General features: G+C 44.1%; 1 protein-coding gene across 3 annotated transcripts in view; it reads left to right on the plus strand.

Annotated features, from left to right (window-relative positions):
* LOC143793538 (uncharacterized) overlaps positions 1–9,315 on the plus strand; it is a 379,060-nt gene extending 369,745 nt beyond the window's left edge. For all 3 annotated transcript variants that reach the window (XM_077280595.1, XM_077280591.1, XM_077280592.1), the window contains one exon: positions 7,898–9,315. In XM_077280595.1, coding sequence (XP_077136710.1) covers positions 7,898–9,096 — 1,199 coding nt within the window. In that variant the 3' untranslated portion in view covers positions 9,097–9,315. The remainder of the gene's footprint in view (positions 1–7,897) is intronic.
* Positions 9,316–14,874: the final 5,559 nt, after the last annotated feature.

A 14,874-nucleotide genomic window follows, 5' to 3' on the forward strand; every position in this document is an offset into this window, starting at 1 on the left:
ATTGGACTGGGTCCCGGCTTCCACCATGTTAACCCAGTGTGCTGTTAGTGTGATGTACCATCCCTGACCACAAGCACTTGTCCACGTGTCTGTGGTTAGGTTGACTTTACCAATAACAGCATATTGGAGGGCACGGGTAATGTTGTCGGACACGTGCCTGTGTAATGCCGGGACGCCACATCAGTACAAATAGTCCCGCATGTTCGGGGCCTCGGGATGATCCTCGACTCTGCCCTCTGATTTAATATACATATCCAAGCCCTTGTCTCCTCCTGCCCACTACAACTCAAAAACAGTTCTAGGATCCGTACATTTCAAGAAACTGCAAAAATGTTTGTGCACGCCCTCATGATCTCCCACTATAACGGGCTGGACAGAAAACTAAAGTGGACCGTGGGGAGACCTACCCCTGGGCGAGCGGACCTAGAGTGGAACCGACCCCTATACAGGGACCGTCAGGAGCAGGCCCAGAGGTCACTTACCCACGGTGGAGTACCAAGAGGGATGGCTCCAAGAAGGAAGAAGGAAGACGGCCGAGGCTGGAGAGGAAGTACTGGCGGGAGGCTCAGGAAGACAGACGATGATCAGGAAGACTGGAAGCCGGAGCGGAGAGAGGCTGATGGGGAAAAAAACAAGAACAATTAAGACACTGGGAAAGGGAAGGAGCGGGTACTGGAAGGGAGCAGGGAACAAACGAAGAGACAAAGGCGAAGAACCTAACGGAGAAAGTGCACAGCACTGAAGCGGAAGGGGCCAGACGCCAAAGCAAAGGCTAATGACAATCAGGTGCAGGGGAACAGGAGAACCTGCCTTTTATAGCAGGGGCAGGAGCGGGATTGGTTGCTGAGGTACTGACCTGGATGACCTCAGGGAGGAGAAACGGAAAAGATGCGCCTGCGCCCTTTGGAGAAACTAGAGCGCCTGCGCAGACCCTGCACACTCCCCAGAGAGCCAGGCACCGGAAGTGAAGGGGAGAACTTGAGACCTCCGGACCCAGAAGTAGATAGCCGGCAGCGCGCAGCAGCAGGGAGAGAAGGGCCGGCGCGCCCAGACTTAGAGACAGAGCGGCTGGGGCGCGCAGCGCCTGCATCAGGCGCTGCAGCCGAGGGAAGAGAGTGGACGTGCCCGGAGCCCGCAGCAGAAGAGCGGCACCGCAGAGCAGCGGCGGAAGTGGTAACTCCCACCTTCACTATTGCAACCTTCTACTCTCTGGCCTCCCCTCTATCACTCTTGCACCACTCCAATCTATTCTAAAGTCTGATGCCCAAGTAATCCAACTGTCGATCTGTTATTCCTCAGCCTCTCCTCTCTGCCAGGCCCTTCACTGCCTTCCATTTGCCCAGAGGCTACAGTTCAAAACCCTAACTATGACATACAAAGCCTTCCACAACCTGTCTCCATACATCTGTAACATGGTCTCCCAATGTCCGACTGGGTCATGGCTTCCTCTACGCTAACCCAGCGTGCCGTCAGCGAGATGTACCATCCCTGCCCACAAGCACTTGTCCACGTGTCTGTGGTTAGGTGCACTTTCCCTGTAACAGCATTGTTGAGGGCCCGGGGAATGTTGTGGGACACGTGCTTGCTTGTGTATTGTCGTGACGGTAGAGCCGACAAAATTGTGGTGGCTGGGTAACGAGTATCTTGTGATAGTCACCGCCTTCAGGTTGCGGAAAGCTTAGGTCTCACATGGGCCTAAAATGCAACATTTCGAGCGCAAGCAGACAAGAAATGTGTGAATTTAGTACTGTGGCGTTGGCTGCGTATTTACAGTTGTGTTCCAAGAACTGGGATATGGACAACTGACTGCTGCACTGGGACAAGGACATGGACGTGCTTGTTGATGGTGCTAGTTGAGTTTGTGTGCAGATGCAGGGCATGAGGCATCTTTGCATGCACCGTGGACAGGGGATTGGCTTGCACTCACAACATCGGAAGAAACAGTGGTATCACCCGCAGACATTGTTCATGGAGCCTTGTGTTTACCAACAAAGTCTGGTGCTTTGCTGCCATGTGCCTGATCATGCTTGTGGTAGTTAGGATGGGAGTTTTTGCTACCCCTGCTGATGCGGGTATGGCCGGTAGTGCAAATGGCCTTTTTGGGGTTATCGGCAGAGTCTTTAAAAAACAACCAGGCTGTTACGGGGACTTTCAGTGTCGCCCTCTCCCACACCACCTCCTCACCTCGACCCCGGTCTTTCGGTGTTCCCCAAGGCTCAGTTCTAGGACCCCTACTCTTCTCCATCTACACCTTCGGCCTGGGGCAGCTGATGTAATGGCACGGTTTGAAATACCATCAGTACGCCGATGACACGCAGATCTCCCTATCTGTACCTGACATCACCTCCTTACTGACCCAAATCACACGTCTTCCTGCTAATTCACCCTTCTTTTCTGCTCGCTTTCAAAAAGTGAACATGGACAAAACAGAATACATAATCTTTCAACCATCTAAGGCTAAATAGACATGAGAGCTGTGTATGCATCATTCGGTACCACTTTAGTAAGAGGGAAAGTTTGCCCAAGAGAAAAAGATTTTCCAGACATTGACGGGTTTTTTTGCACATTTTTTGCCGCTGTGATCTTCATCTTCTTGGTGTGGATATGGTAAATTTCAAAGTCGTCATCAATACCATCAGCGTCCATATCTTGTAAAGAGGAAATCTGATGTTTCCTAGGGTCGTAGTTGTCTACATTTAGTGGCATTCCTTTAACGGTGTTCGTTACACTAGAAGAAATAATTGTCGACTGTGACATTTGGATATTATTGGTAATATGTATGGGTGAAGATGAAGCTTGTGCCATGGGTGTGGGTATAGTTACGGACGGTGCACTCCTCTTTAAACTTTGTTTTTCACAAGCATCCATCAGTTTGTTTGGTTTTCCTCCAACACTGTTCTGCTTTCTGTAATTCAGCATCTCTCGAACATGTTGCACTTTGCCTTTTAGACAGACACGTGCGTCTTTGGCAACATGTTTTTGACAGGCATTTTTTAGGCCGAGTCTAAAGGTACCTTCACACTAAGCGACTTTGCAGCGAGAACAACGACGATCCGTGACACCGCTGTGCTCTGCTTTACTGCCGGCGCTGACACATTCAGTGCAGGAAGCTCTGAGCAGCAGCGCGTAACCCTGTGGACGCCGGGGGACGTGACATCAGAATGTGAGTATGTAGTGTTTTTTTTTTTTTTTACTTTTACAATGGTAACCAGGGTAAATATTGGGTTACTAAGCGCGGCCCTGCACTTAGAAACCCGATGTTTACCCTGGTTACCCGGGCGCTGCAGGGGACTTCGGCATCGTTGAAGACAGTTTCAACGATGCCGAAGTCGTTCCCCTGATCGTTGGTCGCTGGAGAGAGCTGTCTGTGTGACAGCTCCCCAGCGACCACAAAACAACTTACCAACGATCACGGCCAGGTCGTATCGCTGGTCGTGATCGTTGGTAAGTCGTTTAGTGTAACGGTACCTTTAGGCTGCCGTCACACTAGCAGTATTTGGTCAGTATTTTACATCAGTATTTGTAAGCCAAAACCAGGAGTGGAACAATTAGAGAAAAAGTATAATAGAAACATCTGCACCACTTCTGCATTTATCACCCACTCCTGGTTTTGGCTTACAAATACTGATGTAAAATACTGACCAAATACTGATCATGTGACGGCAGCCTAACACGCGCATCTGTTACACTGATCTTCTGACGGGCATGAAACACATTTTGGTAATTGGTGGTGGCTAAACGACTAATCATTGTAGGCTGTATCCTGGCTCTCATACCTCCCAGAGCCACCACTGTTATTAATCATGTACGTTCCCATTCCTGTCATCGCCATGCCCCTTTTCCTGATCACTTCATCCAACGATTCGTCCGCCATATTTTTAGTAAAAACCTGCACCTTCCCAGCAGCAACTGTTTATGATGCCCGCTAACAAATGTTTTTAAAAAAAATTAACCCCTCATGGGGAAATGTTTGACAGCCCATGAACTTAGTGTATGGGCATTACAAGTCTAGAAGACCTCCTCCTTTACTTTGGGCCTACTTTTTAATGAGGCCTTCCTCCACCTCATCATTTTCTAGCACTAGATCACCAGGGTTCACGTGTTCCGTTCTGCAACAGTCAATTTTTCGTCAAGGGTGTCTGAGCCCCATGAAATATTTTTTTAAAATGTACTCCCATTGGGGAATTGTTTGTCAGCTGATGCACTCCATTAGAAGTCTGAGACCCACACCCCCTACATTGGGCCTACTTCTTAACTCGGGTACCTGTACATGTACAGTGTGCTCATACCTACATAATCGGGGACGCCCATGCAGTGTAGGTAATCTCCCAGGGGTTCTCTGTCTTGGTGTTGCTTCTCTGATATTCTAGATGGATGATGTTTAAAAGCCTCTTGGTGATGATGTAACTATACTGTATGTAGTTAATCTTTATATATACTTAATCATTATATGTATTTAATCCTTATATGTACTTAACCTTTGCTTGTTTACATATACAAAAGTGTACGCATTCATACTATTCAATCATACTATTCCTTTAATTTTGTACTTTGCAATAAAATTGCGTTGTATTGCAAGTATTAGCCTTCTTAATAGCCATATCTGGACCTTCGTGTTAAAAACTTGGCTAATAAAATTGCCAATTTCTCCTGTAAATAATTCTGCAAAGAGGGAACCATTATACCATTAAAAAAAGACAAAAAGGTGATCGTCCTTCAGTGTAGTGCTTCCTGCTCTCAATATATTGTCGGAATTCCATTACCGTTTTAAAAGGGTTTGACAGCTTGAGGTTTCATGGTACACAATTTTTTTTTTGAATCACAGTCTCCTGTCTCCAATCACGTCATTCAGACTGCATTGTTGTCTGTTTTCAGTTAAGCTTCTGAGAATACCCATCATTTTGTGTCACATTAGTAAACTTTATAGTCTTGCAAGTATTTGAAGTAATCTGTTTCACTCGCTTTTGGACTGATTGGTGATATTTTTATCAGCCACAACTCTGAAGTTTAGGCAAGTTTTGGTGGAAGAGATACAGATTTCTTTACCTTGCAGTCAGTTCTCCTTAACTGTGTGATTTTATATGTGATTTTTTTTAATTTGAACATTGAGAAATGGATTTGGTAGGGGAAGAACGCACTTTTCTGACATTTGAAAAAAAATCTTTTGAAACCATGCCTTGTTTAATGTCCACCATCTAGCAATGTACGATCGATCCTTGCCTACAGTTTAACAGTTCAATGAATGCTTTTCTCAGAAGACTTCAGGGAAGCAACATTATTTTCTTTATCTGATACAATAACAGTCGGAAAAAAAAAACTAATGATCTTCAAGTGTTTCTGTGGAGAAAACGAACACTTAACATGGAGTTGTAATTAATTTTTTTGGCGTGGAAATGCCATTTACTTTGATATGTTGGAAATCTTGCACTGAAGCCCCATTAATAATCACTTGGGTAGATTTACTTAGACCTTTTATGTCTACCATTGGCAACTTCTGGATGTACAAAATGCATATTGTGAAGTGGATTTTCATGGGCCCATACAGTATGTGGATTCCAAGGCGTAATGGGGCGCATATGAATTGCTAGCAGGGCAGGCCTTGCCTTCAATGCAACATTTTTTCAGGAGTCCCCCCTGGACATCTTATGACAGGGGTACTGTGGTGCGTAGTAATTTTTGGCAGCCCATTCACTCACAGCATAGGCTACAACAGTTTAGGATACCCACTGTTTAATAATGGCCCTTTAAGAAGATTAATGCCGCCTGATGCACCAGTAAAAATAGGCTCTGTGACTTTAAGAGTCCCTCCTTCGTAAATGAAACAAGATGGGTCTGCTTATGTGTCACACACCACATGGCCAGCTAGGGGGGTTACATGTTACAATGACATTTCCCAGTGAATGCATTTGTAGTGGTTGAAAGCAATGTTAAAGTTGAAAAAAAAGCTTCAAAAACGCTGCGTCTGAACTAAGCTTAAGTGGAGGAGGAAATTTTCTGTCTGGGGTTAATTATTTGGCCTTACAGGCAAGTCATTAACCTGCAAAGGATGTGCCTTGACATATTTCCCGGCAAAATCCGTTTTGCTTTTGTTTTAGTGAGTTTTTTGTGGCACCGGGAAAATGGCATGAATCTCGGGAAAAAATGTTTACAGCTGTGACCTAGGAGTCAGGAATGCTTCCAGGGGCGATCCCCATGATGTTCTTGTGTCATTTGAGCAGTGTTTCCATCATTTTCATCCCTTAAAAAGGACCCTCGGAGGGATCGCGGTAAAAATTCTCGGGTCTCCCATAGACTTACATTGGGCTCGTTGCTCGGGTCGAGTACCCGAGTATTCCAATCTGCTCGACACGAGCACCCGAGCATTTTAGTGCTCGCTCATCACTAGTATTTATGCCAAAAGAAAAAGGGAAAAAAGGTTCAATGCATTGTGGACACCATGGGTGGAAAGATGATGATCCAGAAAGGAGGAGGTACTTCTGAGTATTTGTTGATGATGTTTCTATAAGGGGGGGAGGGAGGGGATGTGCTGTAATTCTAAATATGTGACCTTGTTGGACATTGTAATTTCTGGACTCTGTTTTTTTGTTTGAAATTCGTTAATAAAAATGTATCTGATTTAAAAAAAAAAATAAAAAAATAAAAAGTCAGCGCAGTCGTCTACCAGGACATTTTAGAGCACTTCATGCTTCCCTCTGCCGACAAGCTTTTTGGAGATGGAAATTTCATTTTCCAGCAGGACTTGGCCCCTGTCCACACTGCCAAAAGTACCAATACCTAGTGTAAAAACAACAGTATCACTGTAAATGATTGGCAGCAAACTCGCCTGACCTTAACCCCATAGAGAATCTGAGGTATTGTCAAGAGGAAGATGAGACACCAGACCCAACAATGCCGACGAGCTGAAGGCTGCTATGAAAGCAACCTGGGCTTCTATAACCCCTCAGCAGCGCCACAGGCTGATCGCCTCCATGCCACGCCACATTGATGCAGTAATTGATGCAAAAGGACCAAGTACTTAGTGCATTTACTGAACATATATTTCAGTAGACCAACATTTCAGATTTTAAAATCATTTTTCAAGCTGGTGTTATAAAGTATTCTAATTTACTGATAATGACCTTTGGGTTTTCATTGGCTGTAAGCCATAATCATCAACATTAACAGAAATAGACACGTGAAATAGATCACTCTGTTTGTAATGGCTCTATATAATATATGCGTTTCACTTTTTGTATTGAAGAACTGAAAAATTAACTTTTTGATGATATTCTAATTTTGTGAGAAGCACTTGTATATATGATAAACGTATAGTCATTTCTCAGTCTGTGGTATAACTATCTGGATTAAAGAGATCATCATTCAGAATTTAACTATTTTCAATTTTTTTACCTTTTTGTCAAATTTCTGATTTTTTTTCTATAAATAAATAGAAAACCTATTGACCTAAATTTACGATGATCATAAATTATAATGTGCCACAAAAAAAACTCAGTCACTCGGATATTTTGAAGCGTTCCAGAGTTGTTGCCACATAAAGTGACACTGGTCAGATTTTAAAAATTTAGCCCAGTCACTAAATAAGAAAACTCTCCCTACATCCTTGGCAGCACTTTTGGAGACTATTTTTTACTTATATATTTATCCTGATTCTTTCAATCTGGATCTCTTGGTGAAGGATCAGGCTGCACCGCTGCAGCCATGGAGGATCAATCATGTTAAGGGTTGTGCCTGGAGCTGCACAACTAATCCAGGGGAGTAGTAGTCACTCACCTTAACCCAATATTATCTGCTGATTCACACAAAAAGTGCTTTTTATTTGTTTTCATAAAGTAAGTTTAGAAATCCCTTTTGTATTGTAGAAAAAAATTCACATCCAATCTTTCCTTCATCCTTATAGGAAATCCTTGGGAGAATAACGGATTATCACTAAATTGTAAAAAAGAAGATATCAGGAAGCACTCTAATGGAGAGAACCTCATTCCCCTTCATGGACCTCCTGGACTTCACAGTACTTCACATTCTTACAATCTCCGTAATCATGAGGATCCCGCTCCTGAGCAATCTCCCATTGTTACCAGAATTCCAGGTGACAAAGTGGATACAAGATTTCAGTGTGATAAGCAACTTACTAAAAGCTCAGATTTTTTATCACAAAGAAAGCACAAAGGAGAGAAGCCATACTCCTGTTCAGAATGTGGGAAATGCTTTACAAAGAAATCAATATTTGTTATACATGAGAGAATTCACACAGGAGAAAAACCATTTTCATGTTCAGAATGTGGGAAGTCCTTCACAGAAAAAGGGACTCTTATTACACATCAGAGAATTCATACAGGAGAGAAGCCATATTCATGTTCAGAATGTGGGAAAAGCTTTACACATAAATCTCAATATGTTAGACATGTGAGAAGACACACAGGAGAAACGCCATTTCCTTGTTCGGAATGTAAGAAGGCTTTCTCACATAAATCGAATCTTATTACACATCAAAGAATTCACACAGGAGAAAAGCCATTTTCATGTTCAGAGTGTGGGAAGGCCTTCACAGAAAAAGGGACTCTTATTAAACATCAGAGAACTCATACAGGAGAGACTCCATACTCCTGTTCAGAATGTGGGAAATGCTTTACAATTAAAACTCAATATGTTAGGCATTTGAGTAGTCACACATTAGAAAAGCCATTTTCATGTTCAGAATGTGGGAAATGCTTTTCAGATAAAGGGAGTCTTATTAAACACCAGAGAATTCACACAGGAGAAAAGCCATTTACATGTTCAGAATGTGGGAAATGCTTTTCAGATAAAGGGAGTCTTATTAAACACCAGAGAATTCACACAGGAGAAAAGCCATTTTCATGTTCAGAATGTGAGAAATCCTACAAAGATAAAGGGAGTCTTATTATACATCAGAGAATTCACACAGGAGAGAAGCCATATTCATGTTCACAATGTGGGAAATGTTTTAGAGATAAATCATATCTTGTTGAACATCAAAGAATTCACACAGGGGAGAAACCGTTTTCATGTTTACGATGTGGAAAATGTTTTACAGCGCAGTCAAATCTTTATAAACATCAGGGAACTCACACAGGATAAAACCCATGTTCATTCTGTGAGAAATGCTTTACAGATAAATTGAGTCTTATTACACGCGAGAGAAGTCGCACAGAAGAGAAGCTATATTCCTGTTCGCTATGTAGGAAATCTTTTGTAAATCAGTTTTTGTTAGACATGAGAGAAAGCATACAGGAAAGAAACGTTAATTATGTTAACTGTGTTTTATAAATTTCAATAAACGTTGATCAGCATAAATGAGTACACCATCTTTAATAAGTAAGATTTTAATATCTCACTGAACACAACAGTTTTTAACCCCTTAACGACCTTTGACGCATACGCTGCGTCATGAAAGTCGGTGCCAAAGCGACCTATGACGCAGCGTATGCGTCATGGAATTATCGCGTCCCTGCAGATCGGGTGAAAGGGTTAACTCCGATTTTACCCGATCTGCAGAGACAGGGGGAGTGGTGCTTCAGCCCAGGGGGGGTGGCTTCACCCCCCCGTGGCTACGATCGCTCTGATTGGCTGTTGAAAGTGAAACTGCCAATCAGAGCGATTTGTAATATTTCACCTAAAAAACTGGTGAAATATTACAATCCAGCCATGGCCGATGCTGCAATATCATCGGCCATGGCTGGAAATACTGATGTGAGCCCCCCCCACCCCACCGATCGCCCCCCCAGTCCTCCGTTATGGGGTCCGGTCCCCTCCGTCCGCCTGCCGGCTCCCCCGTCCTCCTGTGCGCTCCCTCCTTGCTCAGATCCCCCCCCCCTGTGCTCCGATCACCCCCCCTGTGCTCCGATCCACCCCCCCACCACCCCTTCATACTTACCGATCCTCCCGGTGTCCGGCCGTCTCCTCGCTGGGCGCCGCCATCTTGGAAAATGGCGGGCGCATGCTCAGTGCGCCCGCCGAATCTGCCAGTCGGCAGATTCCTTACAAGTACATTTTGATCGCTGTGGTAGGTTCTATCACAGCGATCAAAATAAAAAAAATAATAAATAACCCCCCCCCCCCTTTATCACCCCCATAGGGACAATAATAAAATAAAGAAATTTTTTTTTTTCTTTTTCCACTAGGGTTAGGGTTAGAACTAGGGTTAGAACTAGGGGTAGGGTTAGGGGTAGGGTTAGGGTTACGGGTAGGGTTAGGGGTAGGGTTATGGCATGTGCACACAGAGCGGATCGGCCGCGGATCCGCAGCGGATCGGCTGCGGATCCGCAGCGGATCGGCCGCGGATCCGCAGCGGATTGGCCACGGATCCGCAGCGGATTGGCCGCTGCGAATTCGAAGCAGTTTTCCATCAGGTTTACAGTACCATGCACACCTAAGGAAAACCAAATCCGCTGTGCCCATGGTGCGGAAAATTCCGTGCAGAAACGCTGCGTTGTATTTTCCGCAGAATGTCAATTCTTTGTGTGGATTCCGCAGCGTTTTACACCTGTTCCTCAATAGGAATCCGCAGGTGAAATCCGCACAAAAAAACACTGGAAATCTGCTGTAAATCCGCAGGTAAAACGCAGTGCCTTTTACCTGCAGATTTTTCAAAAATCGTGCGGAAAAATCTCACACGAATCCGCAACGTGGGCACATAGCCTTAGGGTTAGGGTTGGAATTAGAGTTAGGGTTGGAATTAGGGCTAGGGTTTGAAATAGGGTTAAGATTAGGCTTGTGGTTAGGGTTACGGATAGGGTTAGGGGTGTGTTGGGGTTACAGTTGTGGTTAGGGTTGGGATTAGGGTTACGGTTGGGATTAGGGTTAGGATTAGGGTTGGAATTAGGGTTACGGGTGTGTTGCGGTTAGGGTTGTGGTTAGGGGTGTGTTGGGGTTAGGGTTGTGATTAGGGTTATGGCTACAGTTGGGATTAGGATTAGGGGTGTGTTGGGGTTAGTGTTGAAGTTAGAATTGAGGGGTTTCCACTGTTTAGGCACATCAGGGGTCTCCAAACGCAACATGGCGCCACCATTGATTCCAGCCAATCTTGCGTTCAAAAAGTCAAATGGTGCTCCCGCCCTTCCAAGCCCCGACGTGCGCCCAAACAGTGGTTTACCCCCACATTTGGGGTACCAGCGTACTCAGGACAAACTGGGCAACAACTGTTGGGGTCCAATTTCTCCTGTTACCCTTGCAAAAATAAAAAATTACTTGCTAAAACATAATTTTTGAGGAAAGAAAAATGATTTTTTATTTTCACGGCTCTGCGTTGTAAACTTCTGTGAAGCACTTGGGGATTGAAAGTGCTCACCACACATCTAGATTAGTTCCTTGGGGGGTCTAGTTTCCAAAATGGGGTCACTTGTGGGGTGTTTCTACTGTTTAGGCACATCAGGGGCTCTGCAAATGCAATGTGACGCCCGCAGACCATTCCATCAAAGTCTGCATTTCAAATGTCACTACTTCCCTTCCGAGCCCTGACGTGTGCCCAAACAGTGGTTTACCCCCACATATGGGGTATCAGCGTACTCACAACAAACTGGGCAACAAATATTGGGGTCCAAATTCTCCTGTTACCCTTGTGAAAATAAAAAATTGCTTGCTAAAACATCTTTTTTGAGGAAAGAAAAATGATTTTTTATTTTCACGGCTCTGCGTTGTAAACTTCTGTGAAGCACTTGGGGATTGAAAGTGCTCACCACACATCTAGATTAGTTCCTTGGGGGGTCTAGTTTTCAAAATGGAGTCACTTGTGGGGAGTTCCTACTGTTTAGGCACATCAGGGGCTCTGCAAACGCAACCTGACGCCCGCAGAGCATTCCATCAAAGTCTGCATTTCAAAACGTCACTACTTCCCTTCCGAACCCCGACGTGTGCCAAAACAATGGTTTACCCCCACATATGGGGTATCAGCGTACTCAGGAGAAACTGGACAACAACTTTTGGGGTCCAATTTCTCCTGTTACCCTTGGGAAAATAAAAAATTGTGGGCTAAAAAATCATTTTTGAGAAAAGAAAAATTATTTTTTATTTTCATGGCTCTGCGTTATAAACTTCTGTGAAGCACTTGGGGGTTCAAAGTGCTCACCACACATCTAGATTAGTTCCTTTGGAGGTCTAGTTTCCAAAATGGGGTCACTTGTGCTGGAGCTCCAATGTTTAGGCACACAGGGGCTCTCCAAACGCGACATGGTGTCCGCTAATGATTGGAGCTAATTTTCCATTCAAAAAGCCAAATGGCGTGCCTTCCCTTCCGAGCCCTGCCGTGCGCCCAAACAGTGGTTTACCCCCACATATGGGGTATCATCGTACTCAGGACAAACTGGACAACAACATTTGGGGTCCAATTTCTCCTATTATCCTTGGGAAAATAAAAAATTCTGGGCTAAAAATAATTTTTGCGGAAAGAAAAATTAATTTTTTATTTTCACGGCTCTGCGTTATAAACTTCTGTGAAGCACCTGGGGGTTGTAAGTGCTCACTATGCATCTAGATAAGTTCCTTGGGGGGTCTAGTTTCCAAAATGGGGTCACTTGTAGGGGAGCTCCAATGTTTAGGCACACAGGGGCTCTCCAAACGCGACATGGTGTCCGCTAACGATTGGAGCTAATTTTCCATTCAAAAAGTCAAATGGCACGCCTCCCCTTCCGAGCCTTGCCGTGCACCCAAACAGTGGTTTACCCCCACATATGAGGTATCGGCATACTCAGGAGAAATTGCCCAACAAATTTTAGGATCCATTTTATCCTGTTGCCCATGTGAAAATGAAAGAATTGAGGCTAAAAGAAATTTTGTGTGAAAAAAAGTACTTTTTCATTTTTGCGGATCAATTTGTGAAGCACCTGGGGGTTTAAAGTGCTCACTATGCCTCTAGATGAGTTCCTTTGGGGGTCTAGTTTCCAAAATGGGGTCACTTGTGGAGGAGCTCCAATGTTTAGGCACACAGGGGCTTTCCAAACGCGACATGGTGTCCGCTAACGATGGAGATAATTTTTCATTCAAAAAGTCAAATGGCGCTCCTTCCCTTCCGAGCCTTACCATGTGCCCAAACAGTGGTTTACCCCCACATGTGAGGTATTGGTGTACTCAGGAGAAATTGCCCAACAAAATTTAGGATCCATTTTATCCTGTTGCCCATGTGAAAATGAAAAAATTGAGGCTAAAATAATTTTTTTGTGAAAAAAAAGTACTTTTTCATTTTTACGGATCAATTTGTGAAGCACCTGGGGGTTTAAAGTGCTCACTATGCTTCTAGATAAGTTCCTTGGGGGGTCTAGTTTCCAAAATGGGGTCACTTGTGGGGGAGCTCCAATGTTTAGGCACACGGGGGCTCTCCAAACGTGACATGGTGTCCGCTAAAGATTGGAGCCAATTTTTCATTCAAAAAGTCAAATGGCGCTCCTTCCCTTCCGAGCCCTGCCGTGCGCCCAATCAGTGGTTTACCCCCACATATGAGGTATCAGCGTACTCAGGACAAATTGGACAACAACGTCCGTGGTCCAGTTTCTCCTTTTACCGCTGGGAAAATAAAAAAATTGTTGCTAAAAGATCATTTTTGTGACTAAAAAGTTAAATGTTCATTTTTTACTTCCATGTTGCTTCTGCTGCTGTGAAACACCTGAAGGGTTAATAAACTTCTTGAATGTGGTTTTGAGCACCTTGAGGGGTGCAGTTTTTAGAATGGTGTCACTTTTGGGTATTTTCAGCCATATAGAACCCTCAAAATGACTTCAAATGTGAGGTGGTCCCTAAAAAAAATGGTTTTGTAAATTTTGTTGTAAAAATGAGAAATCACTGGTCAAATTTTAACCCTTATAACTTCCTAGCAAAAAAAAAAATTGTTTCCAAAATTGTGCTGATGTAAAGTAGACATGTGGGAAATGTTATTTATTAACTATTTTGTGTCACATAACTCTCTGGTTTAACAGAATAAAAATTCAAAATGTGAAAATTGCGAAATTTTCAAATTTTTTGCCAAATTTCCATTTTTTTCACAAATAAACTCAGAAATTATCGACCTAAATTTACCACTAACATGAAGCCCAATATGTCACGAAAAAACAATCTCAGAATCGCTAGGATCCGTTGAAGCGTTCCGGAGTTATTACCTCATAAAGGGACACTGGTCAGAATTGCAAAAAACGGCAAGGTCATTAAGGCCAAAATAGGCTGGGTCATAAAGGGGTTAAAATGTTGGTAACACAGAGTTTCATAGAACATGTTTTTTAATCAATAACATTTAAGTAAGGTTAATAATATGTAACGGTGCTGCCTGCATCTCTACATGTTTCTCCTTCCTTTTCCATGCAGAGGCAGCGGCAGACTCTCCATCCTGTCTGTGTGGTGTGGTCCCGGGCATTTTCCATGTTCTCACTAACCAACCGCAGAGCGCATAGGGCACGTGTTCCCTTCCTCTTAAAGGAGAAGAGTGCATCTGCTAAGATGCCCCCAGCCAATTGCTGGGATGCATCTTTTATAATCGGCACCCTCCCCAATAGGGAGGTGGCGAAGCAACATCATTGATTCATTTGTTTGTAAGTCTGTGAGATGTTAGGCCCCCTAGTGCAGAGTGTGCCCAAGTTTAGTCCGTGTGTGGCCAGTGTCTCAACCATGTCACGAAACCCAGGTGTTTGAATATAGCCCGAAACCGCTCCGGCAGTCCCTGAACCCTAAGACCACAACGGTCTGAACATATACTGAATCAAGTTCTGTCTGTTACTGTGTCGGTATTTTTCCTGCCTGAAGTGTAGTCGGAACAGAGCCCTAGCCCTATTAGAGTCTGCGAACCTTGTGGTCCTGGCGGCTAACTGCAGCTCAATTCTGAATCCGCATTCAGGAGCTCTAGTGAAAACCAGGTAGCTGCTTAGCCACGCCCCTGCC

This window comes from Ranitomeya variabilis, chromosome 1, assembly GCF_051348905.1.
Source record: "Ranitomeya variabilis isolate aRanVar5 chromosome 1, aRanVar5.hap1, whole genome shotgun sequence".
Classification (NCBI taxonomy): Eukaryota; Metazoa; Chordata; class Amphibia; order Anura; family Dendrobatidae; genus Ranitomeya; species Ranitomeya variabilis.